This window comes from Phaseolus vulgaris, chromosome 11 (assembly GCF_051622355.1).
Source record: "Phaseolus vulgaris cultivar YP4 chromosome 11, ASM5162235v1, whole genome shotgun sequence".
In the NCBI taxonomy this organism is placed as follows: domain Eukaryota; kingdom Viridiplantae; phylum Streptophyta; class Magnoliopsida; order Fabales; family Fabaceae; genus Phaseolus; species Phaseolus vulgaris.
In genome coordinates, this window is record NC_143508.1 from 52,020,222 (window position 1) to 52,043,308 (window position 23,087).

Genomic DNA, 23,087 nt, shown 5'->3' on the forward strand with positions numbered 1-23,087 from the left:
TGATAATTATTTTATGACATTTATCAAAATGTTTTTATATAAATAATATTTAGTTACTTTGAATAATAAAGTAATTAACGTTTTAAACTGTGCATTTAATTATTTATAGTTGGTTACAATTTATGTGATTTATTATTATAATTTAAACAGAGATTTAGTTAATTTAATTAATTAAATTTAAATAAATATTTTTGAAATTAGAAAAATTAAAATGTTGAAACTGTGTATAGTTTTGACTTTGTTTGGTAGAAGCCAATGTTTTGAGGCTCTTAATCTGAGTAGGATGGAACACTCTTTTTATTTAAAGCATAGATGCATCATGCATCACAATGCACGACCATACATGGCCACTTTTCACAAACATACACATTACTTGGAGATTGCCCTAGGCATGGCCAAGAAGCCTTTAAGTTCATCAGAACCAGAGTTAAAGCACCAACCATAATCCATATAGTAATTGGGATAAGGAGCACAGAAGTTTCCAGTTCCTTTCTTGATGCATTCTTCATCAGATTCACATAAGTTGGGATGTTCATCTATCATCTTTGCCATAGATGATGAAAGTCCACTTCGACTAATGCAGGTACCAGTAATCATTCCATGAGGGAAACACTGACACTCACTTGACCCGCATGGTCGCGTGTCAAACACTGAACAAGCACCTGAACATGCTGCAACTTCTATGTTCTTCATCGAAAACATTACTAAAAATGACATTTCAAAGTCAGAAGAAATGAAGTATGTGTAATAATTTTGTGTAGATCTCAAATATATAAACAGAAATGATGAACAATGGGAAGTTACATACTGGAAGTTGCAAGCAAGAAGAGAGCCAAAGAAGCAACACTAACAAAACCCATTCTTTGATTCTGCAGATGTGTTATTCTCAGTTTGTGGTGTGTTATTCTCTTCTTGCATCTAACTATTTATAGCCATTTTGTTTTTGCTCAGCTATATCACTAAAAGAAAATAATAATAATAATATAAAGGTAAAAGTTATAAAATTTTAATTATTCAACCGAAAATAATATGCAAAATTTTAATTAACTAAAATTTATTAAAAATTATTTATTTTTTAATTATTTTTGTTAATAAAGATAAATTTATGAATTCATATTTTTATCATTTTAAAAATATTAAAAAAAATTAATATCTATTATATCACTTACAAAATTTAATAATTGTTTTTATAAAAATCTAGAAATTTTATCATTTTAAAAAAAATAAAATTTTCTAATATCTATTATATTCCTTACAAATTTTAATATATTTTTCTTACAAATTTACTTTTACTATCTTTCAATTTTTCTATATAAAACTATTTCATATTCATTCCCTCTTCGGTCATCTCATCCATAATCTTAACAGACTGTAAAATAACTCTGGTAGGGTAGATGACTAAAGACATATCGGTGGTGAATCGTCCCTGTCATGCTCATTGGTTTGGAAGCTGTTGTCACAGCCATACTTGCGGGGGATGGTGCCTCTAATTCACCTATGGAAGGTTGCAATGCAGCTGACTACAGTGGGCGAACCTGAGCAAAGGAGTACCTTAGGGTTCTCCTTGGAAGGGTGGTGTCAATTGTTAGTGTAAGTAGCGGAAGGCAAGGGTTCTGGCTCTGGAGCATCTGAAGGACTGTTATGTGGAAGGATGATATTACAGTCGGTGATCGTCGAAGGTATGCAAGTCAACATGATCGTCGGTCGGTGAAGTGGTGCTTTACATAGGTTACCTTGATTGCCGATCGGTGAAGCGGCATGACCCATTGTATGTAGTCGGTGATCGCTGATTGTGCAAAGCTCAACATGATCGCCGGTAATTGAAACGGCGATTTCAACATGATCGCCGGTTGATGAAGCGGCGCTTTCCACTTCTGTGCAGACGGCGATCGTAGATGGCAGCGCTCAACATGATCGCCGGTTATAAAAAACGGCGATGGTCAATATGATCACCGATCGAGGAAGCGGCGTTCCTCATATGTGAGTAGTCGGTAATCGCCGTAGCTACTTGAAACGGCGTGCTCCATATGATCGCCGGTCGGTGGTGGTCGATAATCGCCGGTCGGTGGTGGTCGGTGATCGCTGGTCGGTGGTCGTCGAAGTTATGCAAAGATAATCGCTGGTCGAGGAAGTGGCGTGCTCTTTATGGACGTAGTCGGTGGTCGCCGAAGGCAATGTGAATGGGTAACCCGTTGCGTGGTGAGGTGAATGTAGAGGGCATCGGTAGTGGGCGTCTCGAGCTGTGTCTTATTCAAAGCACAAGATGTTAAGCAGGTTCCCTATACGTATCCACTGTTCCTGGATGAGTAGCTGTGTGGTTGGTGTGCGGTAGTTACAGGGGACTGTTGAGTATAGAGCCTGCGGTGGAGAACGTGTGTTACTCAACACCGTTAACTTAGCGTACCTTTTCTGGCGTGGAGGGAGCTGGTGGTTTAATAGAGTGTTGATATGGTGTGCTGTCGAGGTTTTCGTGGTCTCCTATAAGGGTTAAGTTTGGTTCTGTCTTAGGTGGTGAGTGAGGGTCTTTGTGGTGTTTTTGTCTGTTGAGGTAAATGGGTAAACCATATTTGAGGTTGGTTCTTTATGTCTAGCAGAATCGATTTAGTTTATGCGTACAGTCTGGACTTTAAGATCTGATGTATACGGGTTGGGACACCCCTAAAGTGTCTCTTTTAATTTTTATTAATTCATTGCTGATAAAAAAAAAAACTCCGGTAGGGTAGAGTTGGCCTATTCTGGTTTTGCTTCGCTGTGTCACTAAAAGAAAATAAATTAATAATATAAATATAAAAATTATAAAATGCTAGTTATTTCATCAAAAATAATATAAAAAAATTATTTCACTTTTTAAATACTTTTTAAAATAAAAATAAATTTATAAACTCATATTTTTAATATTTTAAAAAAATTAAAAATTCATTCACATTTTATAAATTTCCTACAAATTCATTCTCCATATCTTAATCTAAATAATTTTGGATTAACTTAATTTTCTTCTCACTTTTTTTTCTCAAATTAATAAAAATTCATTTCTCTGTTCATAATGCATAATCCCAACACACCATCATTTTGTCGTAAACACTTGGCCTATTCTTGTTCACTGATTCCTCTGCTTTTTTCAGTCTTTTTTCTTTCTGTCTTCGTGCTTCAATAAGAATTATTTTCGGCAGAAATTATTTCAGAAGCAATCACGGAAAATTTATTCGTACAATTTTGTTTCTTTATACATAAAGGGTACATTTCAAAAAACAAATTATAAAAATGGGTAACTAGAGGAAAGAAGTGGTGATTTAGCACCACTTATAATTTGTTGATTTTCCATTTTTTTCATATTTTAATTTTAGTGCAATAACATATATTATATTTAATTTTTATGTTATTTATTTTTAAAATTGTGTATTTAATTATTTGTAATTGAATATAATCTATTATTATGATTTAAATAAATTTATTGGTACAATTTTGTTTCTTTGTACATAAATGGATAAATTTCAAAACACTAATTATAAAATTGGGCATTACTGCACTGTTGTTTTTGTTCATCTTCCCATTAATGCGGTGTTTTCACGTGAAATACAATTTTTGCCTCTTTGCACGTGAAATACAATTTTGCAGATTTATATATGCTATTGTGTTCTTTTCTTATATGTTTTGTTTCCTGTGTATTTTCTTTTTTTGTTTTGTTCTGGCTTGTTAGGATTAAAAAATTATTTTAGAATAAAAGTGATATAATTGGATATCTAAATAATTTATTATTAAAATAAAAATAATATATAAATAAAAAATTTAGTTATTCAGGTTTCATTTCAAAAGAATCATCAATTTCTAAATTTTTTTTCCTACTCTGTAAGATTCTAACTTCCTCACACATCAGTTTGATGATTGAAGTCAGCCATAAGACTTCTCGCAATGAGATCTACAAGACTATCCGATCAGAATATCTGATAGAGTAAGTTCAATTTTACTCTTCTCTTTCAGTTAAATTTTGAATTTGTAGGTCTGTCTCAATCTAAGTTTATGCATGTGCCTCTTTTAGTTATAAAATTAGTCTTTGTTAGATCAGAGTCCTAGTGTTATAATTAAATTTTTTATTAGGAATCTGTGGTGCAGGTTAAACTACTCTTAAAGCTTTTGGTAGGTTTAAAGCTCTTCGTGAGCATCTACTAAGGTAAAGGTAAGGAAAGCTAGTTTAAATTTTCAAAAGAACCCTAAACTAGAAGATCTGGATGTGAAGGTGACATGGTCACCAGTTCAAAACTTTTGTTTACAGGATTTCTTGTTTTGAGTTGATTGGAAACCATTCAAAAAGTAATGACCTGATATTGATCAGTTATAATAATTTTCAATTAAAAGGGAAGTATTTTGGAAAATATTTTATGTTTTTTGAGAAAAACTAATACCTCCAAAATAATTTTATTATTCTACTTTAATAATATTTTATATTTCTTGGTCTAATAATTATTATAATTGCTATATGTATTAAGTGCAAAACTCTCAAGTGTTCTTTTTAATTTTATTTCATTCTTTGTTCATAAAAAAAAATTAATTATCATTTTTACTAGTTAATTTCAGGTATTTAATTATAAGAAAATGAGGTATATGCCTATATCATATATGATTTATGATTGCAAAATATAACTCATAATTAAATAGCAGTAGAAGAATAAGCAGAAGAATAAACTACACACTTGGTTTCGTAATGAGTGGATTATTAATGTAGTCTTTGTATTAAAATTGAATTAATATATTTATTAAATATATTACAGTATCACTAACATTAAGATTATTATTAGTTTTAATGCTTATGTAATATAATATGTAATGATATGTGTATTTAATATGTTAATGTAGTTTTCATGAATAATTTAAATTGTATTTTTAAATATAATGAACTATTAAATTTCATAATTTTATTAATCATCATATAAGTTTATTAAAGATATGGAAACAAAACTTTTAGAAGAAGCTAATATCAAGTGTGTCTTTTGTAAATCTTACCTGTTTCTCTTTATAGAAGTGTATAACCTTTGTTTTATTTTTTCTCATTGACCTTTTGTTTTCAATTCTCTACGTAACATCCCAAAAACACCTATAACTATTATAATACAAGTTTTATAGGTTTCTATAAAGGCTTAGAGTTTTTTTTAAAAATTCCTAATACATGATTAGAGCTAATAGAAATACAAATATTTACAATTCATAGTTCAAAACAAACTCTAAAGCCTTCCAGACTCTCATGCACCTGTATGATCATCTGCTCGTGTACATACTACAATCATCACAGTTCAAACACAACAAGAAAAACAAGGGTAAACTAAAAATAAAGTTTTATAATATACACAACTAAACCAAAAGAGAAAACCAAATTACATGGATCAATTTCTTAATTATTCAATCTTCTTCAAATTCCAACATAAAAATCACATAGATCTCACATGTATCTACACATCCCAGATATTCAACAAACAGAATAACAACTTACGTCATCCGAAAGACACATATTAAGTAAATTCTACCAGAGACTAACACATGATCCAAAGATTACCAGCGAATCCAACAGAAAGGATCAGGGCAAGCTCAATTAAACACAAGTCGTGTATCTCATATGTCACAGTGTGCATGAACTCCCCCCATCAGCTTCTCACCACCTGATGTCTAATCTATGTCACTTACATCATCAGTGAAGCTCGGAGATCTCTATTACCACATAGACATCAATACTTAATACACAAACAAACATCAGTCCATACATTATCCCAAATGTATGAATTCAATTTCATACAATTTTCATCATACAATATAATTCAAAACGCAATCCACAATATTTAAAATCTTATTTAACATAAAAAAATAACACTTAAATACTAAACCATCAAAATCTAATATTTTTAAGTTTAAACAGTATATAAACAAACAACACAATATATAAGCAAACAACATCCCTGCAAGATAAATTGAATATTGGGACCACGTCCCCTCCACATCTAGATCTTTTAGCCTAGGTACTATTAAAAATTAAAGTTAGTTTCCCTTACCAGAAATTCCACTAATGGAAATTCTACCTCAAACAGGGAACCACTCCAAAATTTAGGAACCTATAACAAGTTATTCAAATATTACCAAACTTTAGTATATGGTAAAATAAGTTGAGAGGAACATTTTTCTCAACTGTTCTCATCAAGATTGATGAACAAATCATAGAGAAAAACATAGAATAAGGGATGTTTAGGGTAAAAATAACTTACTCTGTTTGAAAATCTAATCGGATAAAAATGTACCCTGACTCCCCGGTTACAACATAGCGTGATCAGATTTTGAAATATATGAGTTATGGGAGAGAAATTGAATAGATAAGAGAGATAGGGACTTTAGAGAAAGAGAAAGCACCATAAAAAAAAAAAGGAGGTAGGGGTGGGGGAAGGTGTCTGACAGGTCTTACAATTATCCCCAACAACAAAAAAAAATTTCCTCGGATATTTGCTTATCAAGAAATATTAGAATATGATTAACTTATCTTCTCTTTTATTTTTTTAAGTGAGATTTCGCAACATTTTGACTATATCGATATTTTTACCACGAAGTTACTTTACTTGAGAACTCATTTGTGTTTAACTGACTTCATATCAAAAGACAAATCTTTTATTTAACTAAATCAAATACTAGAAGATGATTGTGACCAATTATATATATTTTCTTAATTACGATACACGAAGGACATAATTCTAATAAATTTATTTAATTGACAGAATTTTTTTAACCTTCCTTAAGTTCCAAAGGTTATTTTAAAATTTCAGCAAAAGAACGAAGGTTTTTATAACTTACATTAAAATCCAAATGTTTATTTTAAAACCTCAGTAAAATAGCATAGGTCTTCTTAACCTTCGTTAAATTCAAAAGGTTTATTATAAAACATTAACAAAATAACAAAGTTTTTTAAACCTTTGTTAAATTTCAAAGATTTTTTTATCATTTATTAAATTTCAAAAGATTTGTTTTTAGAGATGCCAATATCGACTAATCCGTCCCACATAGACCCGCTCGTGTTTGATCAATCCCACACAAAAAGTGCGAACTCATTTTACTAACCTGTGTCGCATAAAAAGTAACTTACAAACCTGCCGGCCTTTCCACGTAACAAAATCATCTAAAGTTTTAATCTTTTCAGTTACGGTGTTCACTATAATTCCTCTTTTACTATGGCAAAACCTACCAAAGGTGTTGGCTGACAATGTTGAATAACATGTTACAAAATTCAATGCAAAGTTTAAAGTTTAATGGAGATTGAATGGGTATTGAAGGTCCATTATGAGCATTTAGTAGTACTCGGTGACTCTTTACATGTGTAACAACGGTTAAAACACTGTTATAAAATTCTAAGAGTTCTTTTTAGTCTATAAGATAAGTTTGAATAAATGCGGTATAGGTGGATCTCAAGTCAGGAAAAAATTAATAATGATTTCCATTTTTTATATAATTACGATATAACTCTCAATATTATTACTTTAATATATTTTTATATTATTTAATTTCAAACTTATTTTTATTATATATATTTATTTTAAAACCAATCTATAAAAAAAAAAATTGAGAGAAAAAATGTGTATTAGGGTTGCAGATTCTTCCAAGAGCTTGTCGATTCCTACCCAAAGAAACAAAAGTGAAGACTCTAACATTCAGCAACCCATTTACAAAAGTTGTTTTATTTGAAGGAGAAAATCATGATTTTTGGGTTCCTACACAAAGAAACAAAACTGAGGACTCTAACATTCAGCAACCCATTTATAAAAGTTCTTTTATTTGAAGAAAATTATAATTTTTGGGTTGTAAAAAAGGAAACTTCATTCACATATTTGGATGTTTCAGATTTCATACAAACACAGTAGGATGATGAAGCCATTGAAGCCACTGTGAAAAGAAAATTAAGTTTTCAACACGAGTTTGAAGGAAATTTAAAGGTGAAAATTAACAATACCGTGTTGATTTTGAAGAGACATTTATTCCTGTGATAAGTTTAAACGCCATTAGAACTTTAGTTTCCCTTACTATTGAAAATGAAGTCAGCATTTTCAAATCGTGAACACGGAGTAGGATGAAATACTCTCATTTTATTTATACCAGTAAATGCATCATGCATGACAACGCACGACCATACATGACCACATTTCGCAGGCATGCACATTACTTGGAGATTGCTCTAGACATGGCCAAGAACCCTTTAAGTTCATCAGAATCAGAGTTAAAGCACCAACCATAATCGACATAGTGATTGGGATAAGGAGCACAAAAGTTTCCACTTCCTTTCTTGATGCATTCTTCATCAGATTCACATAAGTTTGGATGTTCATCTATCGTCTTTGCCACAGATGATGAAAGTCCACTTCGATAAGCGCAGAAACCAGCAAACAGAGCAGCAGGGACACAGCTGCAGTCACTTGACCCGCATAGTGGTTGCATATCAAACGGTGAACATTCACCTGAACAGTCTACAGCTTCTATCTTCTTCATCGAAAACATTACTAAAACTGAAATTTCAGAGTCAGAAGAAATGAAGTATGTATAATCATTTTGTGTAGATATGAAATATATAAACATAAATGATGAACAATGGAAAGTTACATACTGGAAGTTGCAAGCAAGAAGAGAGCCAAAGGAGCAACCCTAACATAACCCATTCTTTGATTTTGCAGATTTCTTATTCTGAGTTTTGTGATGTGTTTTAGTTTGTGCTTGCAGACCAAAACACCCAAGGAGTAAGGCGTAGTAAGTCTCGAAACCGAGAGTGAACAAAACTTATTTTCCGAAAACAAAATGTCCTTGCTTTTTTTCCCCATATATTCTTCTTGCGATTTGCTTATGGACGTGCCTCCTTACCTAGGTGCAAACAACATATGAAAGTACTTGTTTGAATTTTTTCGGCACGATACGAACCCAGAATAAAAATTGCATAAATTAGGACGAAATTTCACAAGTTTTGGTATAGGATAGTCTTGGTTTGCACAAAATTTCTGAAAAATTCTTCCGAAATAGTTTTTTTCTGAAATTCCACGTAGTAATCTCCACTGAATTTGGGACAAAACGCGACAAATTTCAAGTCAAACGGATGAGTAATAACCCACGAAAAAAAAATCAAACAGTTTCAAACACAAACTAACCTTCCTTTCTGCTTTGCTAGTTCTCAATAAAAAAATTTATTGTCAATCTTATGGGACGAATCTGGGTCTAAAATATCAAGAAAAACTCAATAGACACAGTTTCGAACGTCTGGTAAAAATTTCATTCCAAAACACCGAAGGAGTAAGGCGTAGTAAGTCCTAGACCGAGATTGAACAAAACTGGTTTTCCGAAAACAAAACGTACTGACTTTTCTTCCCCGTATCTTCTTTTTGTGATTTGTTTATGGACGTGCCTCCTTACCTGGGTGCAAACAACATATGAAAGTACTTGTGTGAATTATTTAGCGCAATACGGACGCAGAATAAAAACTGCAGAAAGTAAGGCGAAACTTCACAAGTTTTGGTAGAGGATAGCCTTGGTTTGCGCGAAAATTTCTGAAAAATTCTCCAAAATATTTTTTTTTTCAGAAATTCCACGTAAGAATCTCCACGGAATTTGGGACAAAACGCGACAAATTTAAGGTCAAACAGATGAGTATTTACCCACGAAAAAAATCAACAAGTTTCACACACAAACGAACCTTCCTTTCAGCTCTGGCGGTGCTAAATATAAAATTTATTCTCAATCTTGTGGGACGAATCTGGTGCTCAAATATTAGCCAAAATTTAATAGACACAGTGTCGAGCGTCTAGTAAAAATTTCATACCAAAACACCCAAAGTGTAAGGCGTAGTAAGTCCCAGACCAAGAGTGAACAAAACTGGTTTTGCGAAAACAAAACGTCCTGGCTTTTCTTCCCAGTATCTTCCTTTTGTGATTTTTTTATGGACGTGCCTCCTTACTTGGATGCAACCAACATATGGAAGTACTTGTGTGAATTTTTTCAGCGCGATACAGACCCAAAAGAAATATTGTAGAAAGTAAGGCAAAATTTCATAAGTTTCGTGGGTTAATACTCATCCGTTTGACCTAAATATTTTCGCGTTTTGTCCCAAATTCAGTGAAGATTCTTACGTGGAATTTCAGGAAAAAACTATTTTGGGAGAATTTTTCAGAAATTTTGTGCAAACCAATGTTATCCTCTACCAAAACTTATGAAATTTCGCCCTACTTTCTGCAATTTTTATTCTGGGTCCGTATCGCGCTGAAAAAATTCACACAAGTACTTTCATATGTTGTTTGCACCCAGGTAAAAAGGCACGTCAATAAACAAGTTGCAAAAAGAAGATACGGGAAAAAAAAGTTAGGACGTTTTGTTTTCGGAAAATCAGTTTTTTTCACTCTCAGTCTGGGACTACGCCTTACTCCTTGGGTGTTTTGGTCTGAAATTTTTACCAGACGTTCGACACTGTGTCTATTGGGTTTTGGATGAGATTTGAGCCCCAGATTCGTCCCACAAGATTGGCAATAAATTTTTTTATTGAGCACTGCCAGAGCTGAAAGGAATGTTCGTTTGTGTGTGAAATTGTTTGATTTTTTCGTGGGTGAATACTCATCTGTTTGACCTGAAATTTGTCGAGTTTTGTCCCAAATTCAGTGGAGATTCTTCCATGGAATTTCAGGAAAAAACTATTTCGGGAGAATTTTTGAGAAATTTTGTCCAAACCAAGGCTTGCACTAAAATTTGTGAAATATCTCTGTACTTTCTGCAATATTTATTCTGGGTTTGTATCGTGCTTGAAAAAATCACACAAGTACTTTCATATGTTTTTTGCACCCAGTTAAGGAGGCACGTCCATCAACAAATCACAAAAAGAAGATACGGGGAAGAAAAGCGAGGACGTTTTTCTTTCGAAAAACCTGTTTTGTTCATTCTGGGTCTGACACTTACTACGCCTTACTCCTTGGGTGTTTTGGTCTGAAATTTTTACCAGACGTTCGACACTGTGTCTATTGAGTTTTAGCTGAGATTTGAGCACAGATTCGTCCCATAATATTAGCAATAATTTTTTTGTTGAGCACTCTCAGGGCTGAAAGGAAGGTTCGTTTGTGTGTGAAACTGTTTGATTTTTTTCGTGGGTGAATACTCATCTGTTTGACCTGAAATTTGTCGCATTTTGTCCCAAATTCAGTGGAGATTCTTCCATGGAATTTCAGGAAAAAACTATTTCGGGAGAATTTTTGAGAAATTTTGTCCAAACCAAGGCTTGCACTAAAATTTGTGAAATATCTCTGTACTTTCTGCAATATTTATTCTGGGTTTGTATCGTGCTTGAAAAAATCACACAAGTACTTTCATATGTTTTTTGCACCCAGTTAAGGAGGCACGTCCATCAACAAATCACAAAAAGAAGATACGGGGAAGAAAAGCGAGGACGTTTTTCTTTCGAAAAACCTGTTTTGTTCATTCTGGGTCTGACACTTACTACGCCTTACTCCTTGGGTGTTTTGGTCTGAAATTTTTACCAGACGTTCGACACTGTGTCTATTGAGTTTTAGCTGAGATTTGAGCACAGATTCGTCCCATAATATTAGCAATAATTTTTTTGTTGAGCACTCTCAGGGCTGAAAGGAAGGTTCGTTTGTGTGTGAAACTGTTTGATTTTTTTCGTGGGTGAATACTCATCTGTTTGACCTGAAATTTGTCGCATTTTGTCCCAAATTCAGTGGAGATTCTTACATGGAATTTCAGGAAAAAACCTATTTCAGAAGAATTTTTCAGAAATTTTGTGCAAACCAAGGCTATCCTCCGCCAAAACTTGTGATATTTCGCCCTACTTTCTGCAATTTTTATTTTGGTTCCGTATCACGCTGAAAATATTCACACAAGTACTTTCATATGTTGTTTGCACCTAGGTAAGGAGGCACGTCCATAAGCAAATCACAAAAAGAAGATACGGGGAAGAAAAGCCAGTACGTTTTGTTTTCGAAAAACCTGTTTTGTTTACTCTCGGTCTGGGACTTACTACGCCTTACTCCTTTGGTGTTTTGGTCTGAAATTTTTACCAGACGTTCGACATTGTGTCTATTAAGTTTTGGCTGAGATTGGAGCCTCATATTCGTCCCACGAGATTGGCAATAAATTTTTTATTGAGCACTACAAAGGATGGAAGGAAAGTTTGTTTGTGTGTGAAACTGTTTGATTTTTGTCGTGGGTGAATACTCATCCGTTTGACCTGAAATTTGTTGCATTTTGACGAAGGTTTTTTTAACCTTCGTTAAGTTCCAAATGTTATTTTAAAATTTCAGCAAAACTATGAAGGTTTTTTTAACCTATATTAAATTCCAAATGTTTATTTTCAAACCTAAGTAAAATAGTTGAGATCTACTTAAACTTCGTTAAATTCAAAAGATTTATTCTAAAACATCTAACAAAATAACAAAGATTTTTTCAACCTTTATTAAATTTTAAATATTTTTTTTAATATTCGTTAAATTTTTAAATGATTTATTTTTAAAGATGACAAATATGAGCTAACTTGTCTCACATAGACCCTTTCACGTTTGGTCAATCCCACACAAAAAGTGCAAGCTCATTTTACTAACCTATCTCGCATAACCTACAGTCATGTAGGCCTTTCCACATAACAAAATCATCTAAAGTTTTAATCTTTGAATCTTTTCAGAAGTTGTTCACTATAATTTATAGATGTAAGTTCTTTTAATAACTTTAATAGTTAATGGTTTTATTTTTAATTTTTTTTAACTGATCATATGATGACTTATTTTATAAATAGTAAACATAATTTTATGTTGTTAACAACAAAGCTTTGAAATCAAATACTTTTACACTGCTTATTTGTTTTATTTAATTTTATTTAATTATTATTATTATTATTATTATTATTATTATTATTATTATTATTATTATTATTATTATTACTTCTTTATTTGGGTGTTACTAGAAACTAAAAATAATTTACTGAGTTATAAAAAAATAAATCTCACTCTCTCTCAATTATTAAAGTCTGTTTCAATATTTAAATTTAAAAATAATAGAACTGTTTTAAGAGATTTTGCATGAATAACCTTTTTACTGTATTTAATTTTGTATAATGTTTTTTTAACTTACTATTATTATTATTATTCCTCTTTTACTATGGCAAAACCTACCAAAGGTGTTGGCTGACAATGTTGAATAACATGTTACAAAATTCAATGCAAAGTTTAATAGAGATTGCATGGGTATTGAAGATCCATTATGATGTGACTCTTTATATGTGTAACAACGGTTAAAACACATATAAAATTCTAAGAGTTATTTTTAGTCTATAAGATAGTTTGAATAAATGTGGTATAGGTGGATCTCAAGTCAAGAAAAAATTAATAATGATACATCGAAAACCCCATTTTCTATATAATTATAATATAACTCTCAATATTATTATTTTAATATATTTTTATATTATTTAATTTTAAACTTATCTTTATTATATTTATTTATTTTAAAACCAATCTATAAAAAAAAATTGAGAGAAAAAAATGTGTATTAGGGTTGCAGATTCTTCCAAGAACTTGTCGATTCCTACCCAAAGAAACAAAGTGAAGACTCTAACTTCAGCAACCCATTTACAAAAGTTGTTTTATTTGAAGAAGAAAATCATGATTTTTGGGTTCCTACACAAAGAAACAAAACTGAAGACTCTTAACATTCAGCAACCCATTTATAAAAGTTCTTTTATTCGAAGAAAATTATGACTTTTGGCTTGTAAAAAAGGAAACTTCATTCACATATTTGGATGTTTCAGATTTCATACAAACACAGTAGGATGATGATGAAGCCACTGAAGCCACGGTGAAAAGAAAATTAAGTTTTCAACACGAGTTTGAAGGAATTCAAAGGTGAAAAATAACAAGCCATGTTGATTTTGAAGAGACATTCATTCCTGTGATAAGTTCAGACACCATTAGAACTTTAGTTTCCCTTACTATTGAAAATTATTCTAATTGAACAAGAAGTCACCATTTTCAAATCGTGAATTGAAACACTGTTTTTATTTAAAGCAGTAGATGCATCATGCATGACCATACATGACTACATTTCACAGTCATACACATTACTTGGAGATTGCTGTAGGCATGGCCAAGAAGCCTTTAAGTTGATCAGAAGCAGAGTTAAAGCACAAACCATAATCCATATAGTGATTGGGATAAGGAGCACAGAAGTTTCCACTTCCTTTCTTGATGCATTCTTCATCAGACTGACATAAGTTGGGATGTTCATCTATCATCTTCGCCGCAGCTGAAACTCTATTTTGAGAGGCGCAAATACCCAAAAGACAGACACAATTAGGTTACATGCATGGCACAAACGCTGTCTAAAGCTGAAATGGACATTCATCTGCTTCTATCTTCTTCATCGAAAACATTACTAAGAATGACATTTCAGAGTCAGAAGAAATGAAGTATGTATAATAATTTTGTGTAGATCTGAAACATATAAACAGAAATGATGAAGAATGGGAAGTTACATACTGGAAGTTGCAAGCAAAAGAGAGCCAAAGGAGCAACCCTAACATAAACCATTCTTTGATTTTGCAGATGTGCTATTCTGAGTTTTGTGGTGTGTTATTCTGTTCTTGCATAACAATTTATAAACATTAGTCCATACATCTAATGCATAATCCCAACACACCATCAAGAAACTCTTGTCGTATACACTTGGCCTTTTCTTGTTCACTCATACCTCTTTCAAAAACAAAATTTCTTCTCCTCTTCATTCATTGATTTCTCTGTCAGATTTGTTGCTTGCTCCTCCATAAATGTATGTAAAAACTATTTAATACCTATCTTTCTGTCTTCGTGCTTCAATAAGAATTATTTACGGCAGCAATTATTCCAGAAGCAATCACGGAAAATTTATTGGTACAATTTTGTTTCTTTGTACATAAATGGATAAATTTCAAAACACAAATTATAAAAATGGGCATTACTGCACTGTTGTTTTTGTTCATCTTCGCATTAATGCGGTGTTTGCACGTGAAATACAATTTTTTCCTTTTGCAGGTGAAATACAATTTTGCAGATTTATATATGCTGTTGTGTTCTTTTCTTATATGTTTGGTTTCTGTGTATTTTTTGTTGTGGGCTGTAAAGATCTAAAAATTATTCTAGAATAAAAAGTGATATATTTTGAATAATATCTAAATAATTTATTATTAAAATAAAAATAATATATAAATAAAAAATTTAATTATTCAGGTTTCATTTTAAAAGAATTACCATCTATCTAAAGATTTTTTTTATTTTTCTACTCTCTAAGATTTTAACCTCCTCACACATCAGTTTGACGATTGGAGTCAGCCATTAGACTTCTGGCAACGAGATCTACAAGACTATCCGATCAGAATATCTGATAGAATAAGTTCAATTTTACTCTTATCTTTGAGTTAAATTTTGAACTTGTAGGTCTGTCTCGATCTAAGTTTATGAATGTGCCTCTTTTAGTTATAGGATTAGTCTTTGTTAGATCAAAGTCCTAGTGTTATAGTTAGATTTTTTATTAGGAATTTGTGGTGCAGGTTAAGCTACTCTTAAAGCTTTTGGTAGGTTTGAAGCTCTTCGTGAGCATCTACTAAGGTAAAGGTAAGGAAAGCTAGTTTAAATTTTCAAAAGAACTCTAAACTAGAAGATCTGGATGTGAAGGTGACATGGTCACCAGTTCAAAACTTTTGTTTACATGGTTTCTTGTTTTGAGTTGATTGGAAATTGATTGAAATTGAAATGTGAAATGGTAGATATAGTATATGTTGTAGAATGTATTTGAATACTTTGTAGAATCAAGTTAAATGAAATGTTTGATGAGAATTGGTTGTTGATTTTAAATGATTTTGATTTAGAAATCATATATATGTATAGATTGACATAAAAGCTCAATGACTCAATGAGGGTGTTTGTATAATTCTGAGTAGGAAGTGTCTATGTAATGTGTAGATTTTATAAAATTATAAATTGAATGAAATGTGGATTTAAAATCTAACAAGTATATTAGGTTATGCACAATTTTTCTGCATATCTCGCTCAGGCTTGATAATTCTAGCTCAAGTTAGAATAAAAATGAAATTTTGGGTGTTCTCGAGTTGATTCTAGCTCAAGCTAGACTCTAAAATAATAATAATTTATTTTTAAAATATTGGTTTATTTATTTCTGTATAGTTTTACTTATAAATTATGTAAACTTTTATTAAATGTATATTTAATTGAAAATCTCTTTAATTAGACCTTTATATGATTACTAAATGAATTATTGTGTATTTTGGAAATTCTAAACATTGGTATGAGTTGATTGTTTGATGTTGGAAATTGTGAGATTTAAAATATGTATTTTAATCAAAACATAGTATTTTCAGAAAAGAAAACACCGCTTAAAATAATAGAATCATATAGATCAAAATCCGTATATAGTTTTGGCGCCATAAAACGGAGAGTAAAATAAAATCTAATGGATAGGATTCAAAATCAAGTTCATTGAGTGATTAAAGAACTTTAACTACTACATTACATATGAGAAATTCTTTAGAACTTAGATTTTGCATGAACTAGGTTCTAGTGCAAATTTGGAAAGCACATTTGTTATGAGTACTTTAGTTAAACTAGAACCAAATTATCTCAAATATATAAACAGAAATGATGAACAATGGGAAGTTACATACTGGAAGTTGTTTCGAAGATTTTGTCTATCAGGTTGAAAAGAGTAATCAGTAAAGTTATTGACGTTAGACAATCTGCTTTTCTGGAAGGAAGGGGGTTATTGGATAGTATTTTGGTAGCCAATGAAACCTTAGAAGAGTTGAAGAGGAAGAAGAAAAGTTGTGTGTTTTTCAAAGTGGATTATAAGAAGGCTTACGACTCAGTGAGGTGGGATTTTATATATTATATGCTAGGAAGGCTTGGCTTTTGTGAAAAATGGATCTCCTGGATTAAAGCTTGTTTGGAATCAGCGTCAATGTCAATACTCGTAAACGGGAGTCCTACTAAGGAATTTTTTCCGAAGAAGGGGTTGAGACAAGGTGATCCGTTAGCTCCTTTCTTGTTTCTTATAGTGGCTGAAGGGTTAGCTGGAGTATCTAGAACTGCGGTTGAGAAAGACTTGATTGAGAGCTTGGAGATTGGGAATAAATCAGTAAAAGTGAATATGCTCCAGTATGCTGATGACACTTTGTTCTTTTGTAAGGCAAAGAGCAAAAGTGTATTTAATATAAAGGTTATGTTGAATTGTTTTGAGTTGGCATCTGGTTTGAAGGTGAATTTCTCCAAGAGTAGAATTGGTGGGATTGGGGTGAGGCAGACGGAAATTATTCACTTTGCGACTATCTTAAATTGTGAGGTGATGAGAACTCCTTTCAAATATTTGGGGATGCATGTGGGGGGTTGTCATAAGAAGAGTGAGTTCTGGGATGAAGTGGTTAACAGGGTAAAGAAAAGGCTAGGCAGGTGGAAAGGAAGATGTATTTCGATGGCGGGGAGGATATGCTTAATTAAGTCTGTCTTGTCTTCAATACCTTTGTTCTATTTGTCTATGTTCAAGATACCGTCTAATGTGTTAAAGAAGATTGTGTGTCTGCAGAGGGATTTTTTGTGGGGTTGGGGGTCAAATGGAAGGAAGGTTGCATGGATGGCATGGGATAAGATTTGTAAATCCAAGGATGCAGGAGGGCTTGGTATTATCAATATCAGGCAATTTAATTTGGCTTTATTGGGAAAATGGATTTGGCGTCTAAAAACGGAAACGGGGGGGTTGTGGAGGGATGTATTAGATTCTAAGTACGGAGGTTGGAGAGGTTTGAAGGAGCAACGAGATATTAATAGTAAGGTTTCTCTGTGGTGGAGAGATTTAAGGAAGGTCTGGAGGTCTGAGGAATGGGGAGGGAAGTTTGAAGATCGTTTGTCTTTGGAGGTCGGTAACGGGAGAGAGGTATTGTTTTGGTCAGACAACTGGATAGACTCAGAAGACTTGAGAAGTAGATTTCCAAGGTTATTTTCATTGTCTGTTAAAAAGGAGGCAAGATTATGTGATTGTGGAATATGGGGGAACGGGTCCTGGGAGTGGAAATTAAGGTGGAGAAGAGGTCTGTTTGCTTGGGAAGAGGAGCAAGAAAGTCAACTCTTAGAGCTGATCTCTAATAAGATGCTTGAGATGGAAACAGTGGATAGATGGGTTTGGAAAGATAGTGGGTCAACAGAATTTTCAGTTAAGTCTGCTTATGGGTTTTTAAGGGGAGAAGGAAGCGAGGAAGTCTCAAGAAGATATAATTTTTTCTGGAAAATTAAGGCGCTTCCCTCAGCACATGTCACAGCTTGGAGAGTGATGGAAAACAAGGTTGCTTGTAAGATTAATCTGGAGAGAAGAGGAATCGGGATTGAGAGTAATTTGTGTTGCTTGTGTAAGAGGTACGAGGAGTCAACAAATCATTTGTTTTGCGAATGCAGAGTTGCTTGATTAATTTGGAATCTTTGTTATGATTGGTTAGGAGTAAGATCTGTCGATTTTATGGATCCTAGGTCTCATTTTGAACATTTCAAGATTCTGGATGCACCCACTTCAGTTAATCTTATTATGGGTAATGTGTGGATAGCATTGATTAGTGAAATTTGGAGGCATAGGAACAACTGTTTATTTAAAGGTGGAGTGGTTGACCACATTGAGGTGTTCTCTTTGGCACAAATTAAGGCTTGGTCCTGGATCTCTTCAAAGGTACCGTCAGCTAATTTCTCATTCTCTGATTGGTGTCTTGAACCTTTGGTTTATATGCATTCAATTTAGTTTTGATATGAGGATTGATCTTTGTTATTCTTTGTTATTTTGATAGATATGGGTTTGACTGTAGGAGGTTTTGTTGGCTGATTTGTAGTTAGAAAGGTATTTTACTGTATAAGAGTTGGATCACCCCTGAAGTGATCCCTTTTAATTTCATTGCTATTTGCTGATAAAAAAAAACTGGAAGTTGCAAGCAAGAAGAGAGCCAAAGTAGCAACCCTAAGATAACCCATTCTTTGATTTTGCAGATATGTAGTCCACTGTTGTTTTTGCTCATCTCCACTGTATCATAAAAGAAAATAATAAAGATAATTAACTAAAAAATATTTCATTTTTTTTATTTCTTTTTTAAAAATAGAGATAAATTTATGAATTCATATTTTTAACATTTAAAAAAATTCTAACACCTATTATATCACTTACAAAATAAATTTTTTTTCTCAGTATCTTATCTTAATCTGAAGAACGTAACTTTCTTCCAATTTTTCTCTATAAAAATATTTCAAATTCATTCCCTCTTTAGTTTGGCCTACTCTGATTTTGCTTCGCTGTGTCACTAAAAAAAATAATAATAAAAGAAAATAAATTAATAATGTAAATATAAAAATTATAAAATTTAGTTATTCACCGAAAATATTTTAAAAAAAATTATATCACTTTTAATTACTTTAAAAAAAAACAAATTTATAAATTCACATTTTTAATATTTTAAAAATTAAAAATTCATTCTTATTTCTTACATTACTCATCAACTTTTTATGATGTTTGTGTCCATGTCATATTAATATTCCTTTCAGTGTTTATGTTACAAAAATAATTGTATATAATTTATTTTATGATTTAAATAAATATTTAGTTACTCTACCTTTTTAAAATAATTTATAGGCATTACTGCACTGTTGTTGTTGTTTTTGTTCATCTTCGCATTAATGCGGTGTTTGCATGCCAAATAAATTTTTGCAGATTTATATTTTCTTATGTGTTTTGTTTCTAGTGTATTTTCTTTTTTGTTCTTGAGAGTTGTGGAAAAAAAAATTGTATTTCTATAAAATATTTACAATAGTAATTTCTGGTTATGTTTTAAAAAAACTTAAATATTTAATGAATAAATCTTAAATAATTTATTTTAAATAAAATAAAATTGGAAACTGTGAAGATTTATGTTTTGTATACACTTCGTTTTATAATTGATTTAATTTGTTGATAAATTAATTTTTTCGTAACTTGATATTGCATAAGTGTGAGCCCTTTGCTAGTTAGTCCTAAACCATACTTTTTTTCCGTATTGTAATTAGTTATAAATTAATTTTTCTGTATTATAATTAGTTATAAATTAATTATATTATAAACATGAAACTTTTTATTTATATTTATCTTTAAAACAATATCTCCATAGGACTTAGTCAATATATTATATATTGTTTTCAATAATTTATTGAGACCTAAATTTGTATAAGTTTTTTAAGTATTTTATTATCCAGTCAGTATATACGAAACAGTTAATATTCGTTAAATAATATGAACAGTAATTATATACAGTTATTTTTATATTTTTACTAATATTGGGTGATAATTTTCACGTTTCAATTCATTTTCAGATCACCACTTTTTTCACATAATTACGATTAGTCTGTAAAATTTTAGAACAGAGAAAATGACAAGACTATAAAAAATGATAGCAGTGCAGGCCATGATTAGACCAAGCAGTGAAAGTAGATTCTCCTATTTAGGGTAAATCAATTACCCACATGAGCTAGCCACTGAAATACATTGGGTAGAATAATTTTTTTTGGATAGATTCTCCCATTTAGGAGAAAATAATGAAAATTTAAAAAAATTAAAATTGGTTTATCTATAAGTTTAAATTAGTTTATCTAGAAGTAAATAGTAGATTGTATGATTATGTAAGTAATAACTTATGGATATTTCATACATTACTTTCCTTTTTTGGATTCAATGATTCAAAATTTCCTTTTGGATTCAATGATTCAAAATGTGTTTGTTGGTTAATGTTTATATATATATATATATTATGAAGATAAATATTTTTTTTATGTGTTGCATTAAATGAAGTGCACGTAATCACATGTAATCGCAATGGAGAAAGGGAAGTTCTGATGAACCTTAATTGCAAATGAAAAAGAAACAATGACTTAAGCATAAAAGAGAGAAAAACAGAAAAAAGAAAATACAAAAAAAATTCTTATTTTCTTGTGTATTAGAGAGTAAAATATATGGTGTATATATAAGAAAAAGAATAAGACCGAGCTGAAACAGAAAAAGAAAGTTGGACAAAACAAACAAAACTCAATAACTTAAAATGGAAAAACTAAATATGTTAACAACCCCTCGAGCTGGAGAGTAGATATTCGTCAGACCCAGCTTGGATTTGAGAGTAAAGAATTGTACGGAAGCAAAGGGCTTGGTGAATATGTCAGCAACTTGCATGACATAAGTAATGGGCAACAGTTTGAGAAGACCAGAGTTAATTTTTTCACGAACTAGGTGACAATCAATCTCGATGTGCTTAGTGTGTTCATGAAAGACTTGATTGGACCCTATTTAAAGGAAGATTTGTTGTCACAATACATGGTTGCAGGCTGGGGGAGAGGAAGATGTAAATCCTGAAGGAGGTAAGACAACCATTGTAGCTCACATGTGGTGGTGGCAAGGCTCTATACTCAGCTTCGGAGGAGCTGCGGGAGATAGTTGGTTACTTCTTTGAGTGATAGATTTGCGTGTGGTAGGACATGTTGCCCAGTCAGAGTCACTAAAACCACAGAGGTGAAGTGAACTAGTATGAGAATATTAGGCACAGGGTAGAGGAGCTAGAGAGAGAAGATATAAAATGTAACTCAATCAATCTTATTAAAGGTATAGAATCTACTTTATATACAAAGGTTAAGGAGGGGATATATCCCTCTGGTTAACACCCCCCGTTAAACTCATGGCTGGATTAGGAACCACCATGAGTTTATCCCTGACATTAAGAAACATAGTTCCAGATACTGGTTTGGTGAGAGGGTCCGCGACTTGGAAGCGTGCAGGCAGATGAAGAAGAGTAATGTTGCCCTTGCAGATGTGGTCACGAACAAAATGTAGGTCCAACTCAAAATGTTTTGTCTTTGAGTGCATGACAGGATTGGCACTTAGAAGGACAGCACCAAGATTATCAGAGTACAACTTCGGTGTGAGAAAGGGAATACGTAATTCTGATAAAAGAGACTGAGTCCATATAACTTCAGTAAGAAGAGCTGCAACAGCACGGTATTCAGCTTCTGTTGAGCTTCTGGAAACAGATTTTTGCTTGTGAGTAGACCATGATACGAGATTGGAGCCAATATAGATGCAGTAGGCAGTTGTTGATTTCCTGTCATCAACATCAGCTCCCCAATCTGCATCCGAGAAGCCAATGATGGAAGATGAAGACTGACGTTTCAGTAAAAGACCAAAGTTGATGGTTCCAGCTAGATAGCGTAAGATGCGTTTCACAGCTTGCCAGTGGTGTAGTTTAGGGTCATGCATAAAATGACAAACACGGTTAACTGAATAGGATAACTCAGGTCGCGTTATAAGAATATATTGCAAAGCACCAACGACTGACCTGTACATAGAGGGATCTTGAAAAGGTTCAGAGGAGTCTTGTTGCAGGCGAGTTGATGAAGTCATAGGGGTAGGTTGGGACTTTGCATGAAGCATATTCGTTCGACGAAGCAAGTCTTTGATATATTGAGCCTGAGATAAATGCATATTACCATGTTGTGTAGTTGATACCTGAATCCCAAGAAAATGATGGAGAGGGCCTAAATCTTTAAGAGCAAAGAAAGAACTAAGAGTGGAAATAAGATCAGTGACAGCAGTAGATGAAGAGCCAGTGATAATTATATCATCAACATAAACAAGCACAAATAAAGTGAAGGAAGTAGTGAATTTGGTGAAAACAGAGGAATCACTGACAGTAGATTGAAAACCAAGATGAATCAAAGTTTGACTAAGTTTAGAAAACCAGGACCTGGGAGCTTGTTTGAGACCATAAATGGCCTTGTGTAATCTGCAGACAAGAGTTGAATCACGAGATGCAAACCCAGGAGGTTGTTGCATGTAGACATGCTCAATCAAGTCACCATGAAGGAAGGCGTTATTGATATCAATTTGACGCACAGGCCATTGTTGAGTGACAGCATGAGAGAGCACAATGCGGATGGTGTTATGTTTCACCACTGGGCTAAAAGTCTCTGTGTAGTCCACACCTTCAGTTTGATTGAATCCCTTTGCAA

The 23,087-nt window shown here is 32.4% G+C and overlaps 3 protein-coding genes across 3 annotated transcripts; all 3 read right to left on the reverse strand.

The window, feature by feature from the left end:
- Window positions 1-275: 275 nt before the first annotated feature.
- Window positions 276-933, reverse strand: LOC137830935 (albumin-1). Its single transcript, XM_068638351.2, has 2 exons — window positions 809-933; window positions 276-704 (listed from the first exon to the last, which is right to left on the reverse strand). Exons 1-2 carry the CDS (start codon window positions 858-860, stop codon window positions 370-372), a joined length of 387 nt encoding a protein of 128 aa, XP_068494452.1. The 5' UTR covers window positions 861-933; the 3' UTR covers window positions 276-369.
- Window positions 934-8,153: 7,220 nt separating this feature from the next.
- Window positions 8,154-8,724, reverse strand: LOC137830945 (albumin-1). Its single transcript, XM_068638378.2, has 2 exons — window positions 8,621-8,724; window positions 8,154-8,516 (listed from the first exon to the last, which is right to left on the reverse strand). Exons 1-2 carry the CDS (start codon window positions 8,670-8,672, stop codon window positions 8,179-8,181), a joined length of 390 nt encoding a protein of 129 aa, XP_068494479.1. The 5' UTR covers window positions 8,673-8,724; the 3' UTR covers window positions 8,154-8,178.
- A 5,191-nt stretch (window positions 8,725-13,915) lies between these two features.
- Window positions 13,916-19,056, reverse strand: LOC137809962 (albumin-1). The gene is made up of 2 exons (XM_090297832.1): window positions 18,922-19,056; window positions 13,916-14,345 (listed from the first exon to the last, which is right to left on the reverse strand). Exons 1-2 carry the CDS (start codon window positions 19,041-19,043, stop codon window positions 14,111-14,113), a joined length of 357 nt encoding a protein of 118 aa, XP_090153958.1. The 5' UTR covers window positions 19,044-19,056; the 3' UTR covers window positions 13,916-14,110.
- Between the last annotated feature and the right edge of the window lie 4,031 nt (window positions 19,057-23,087).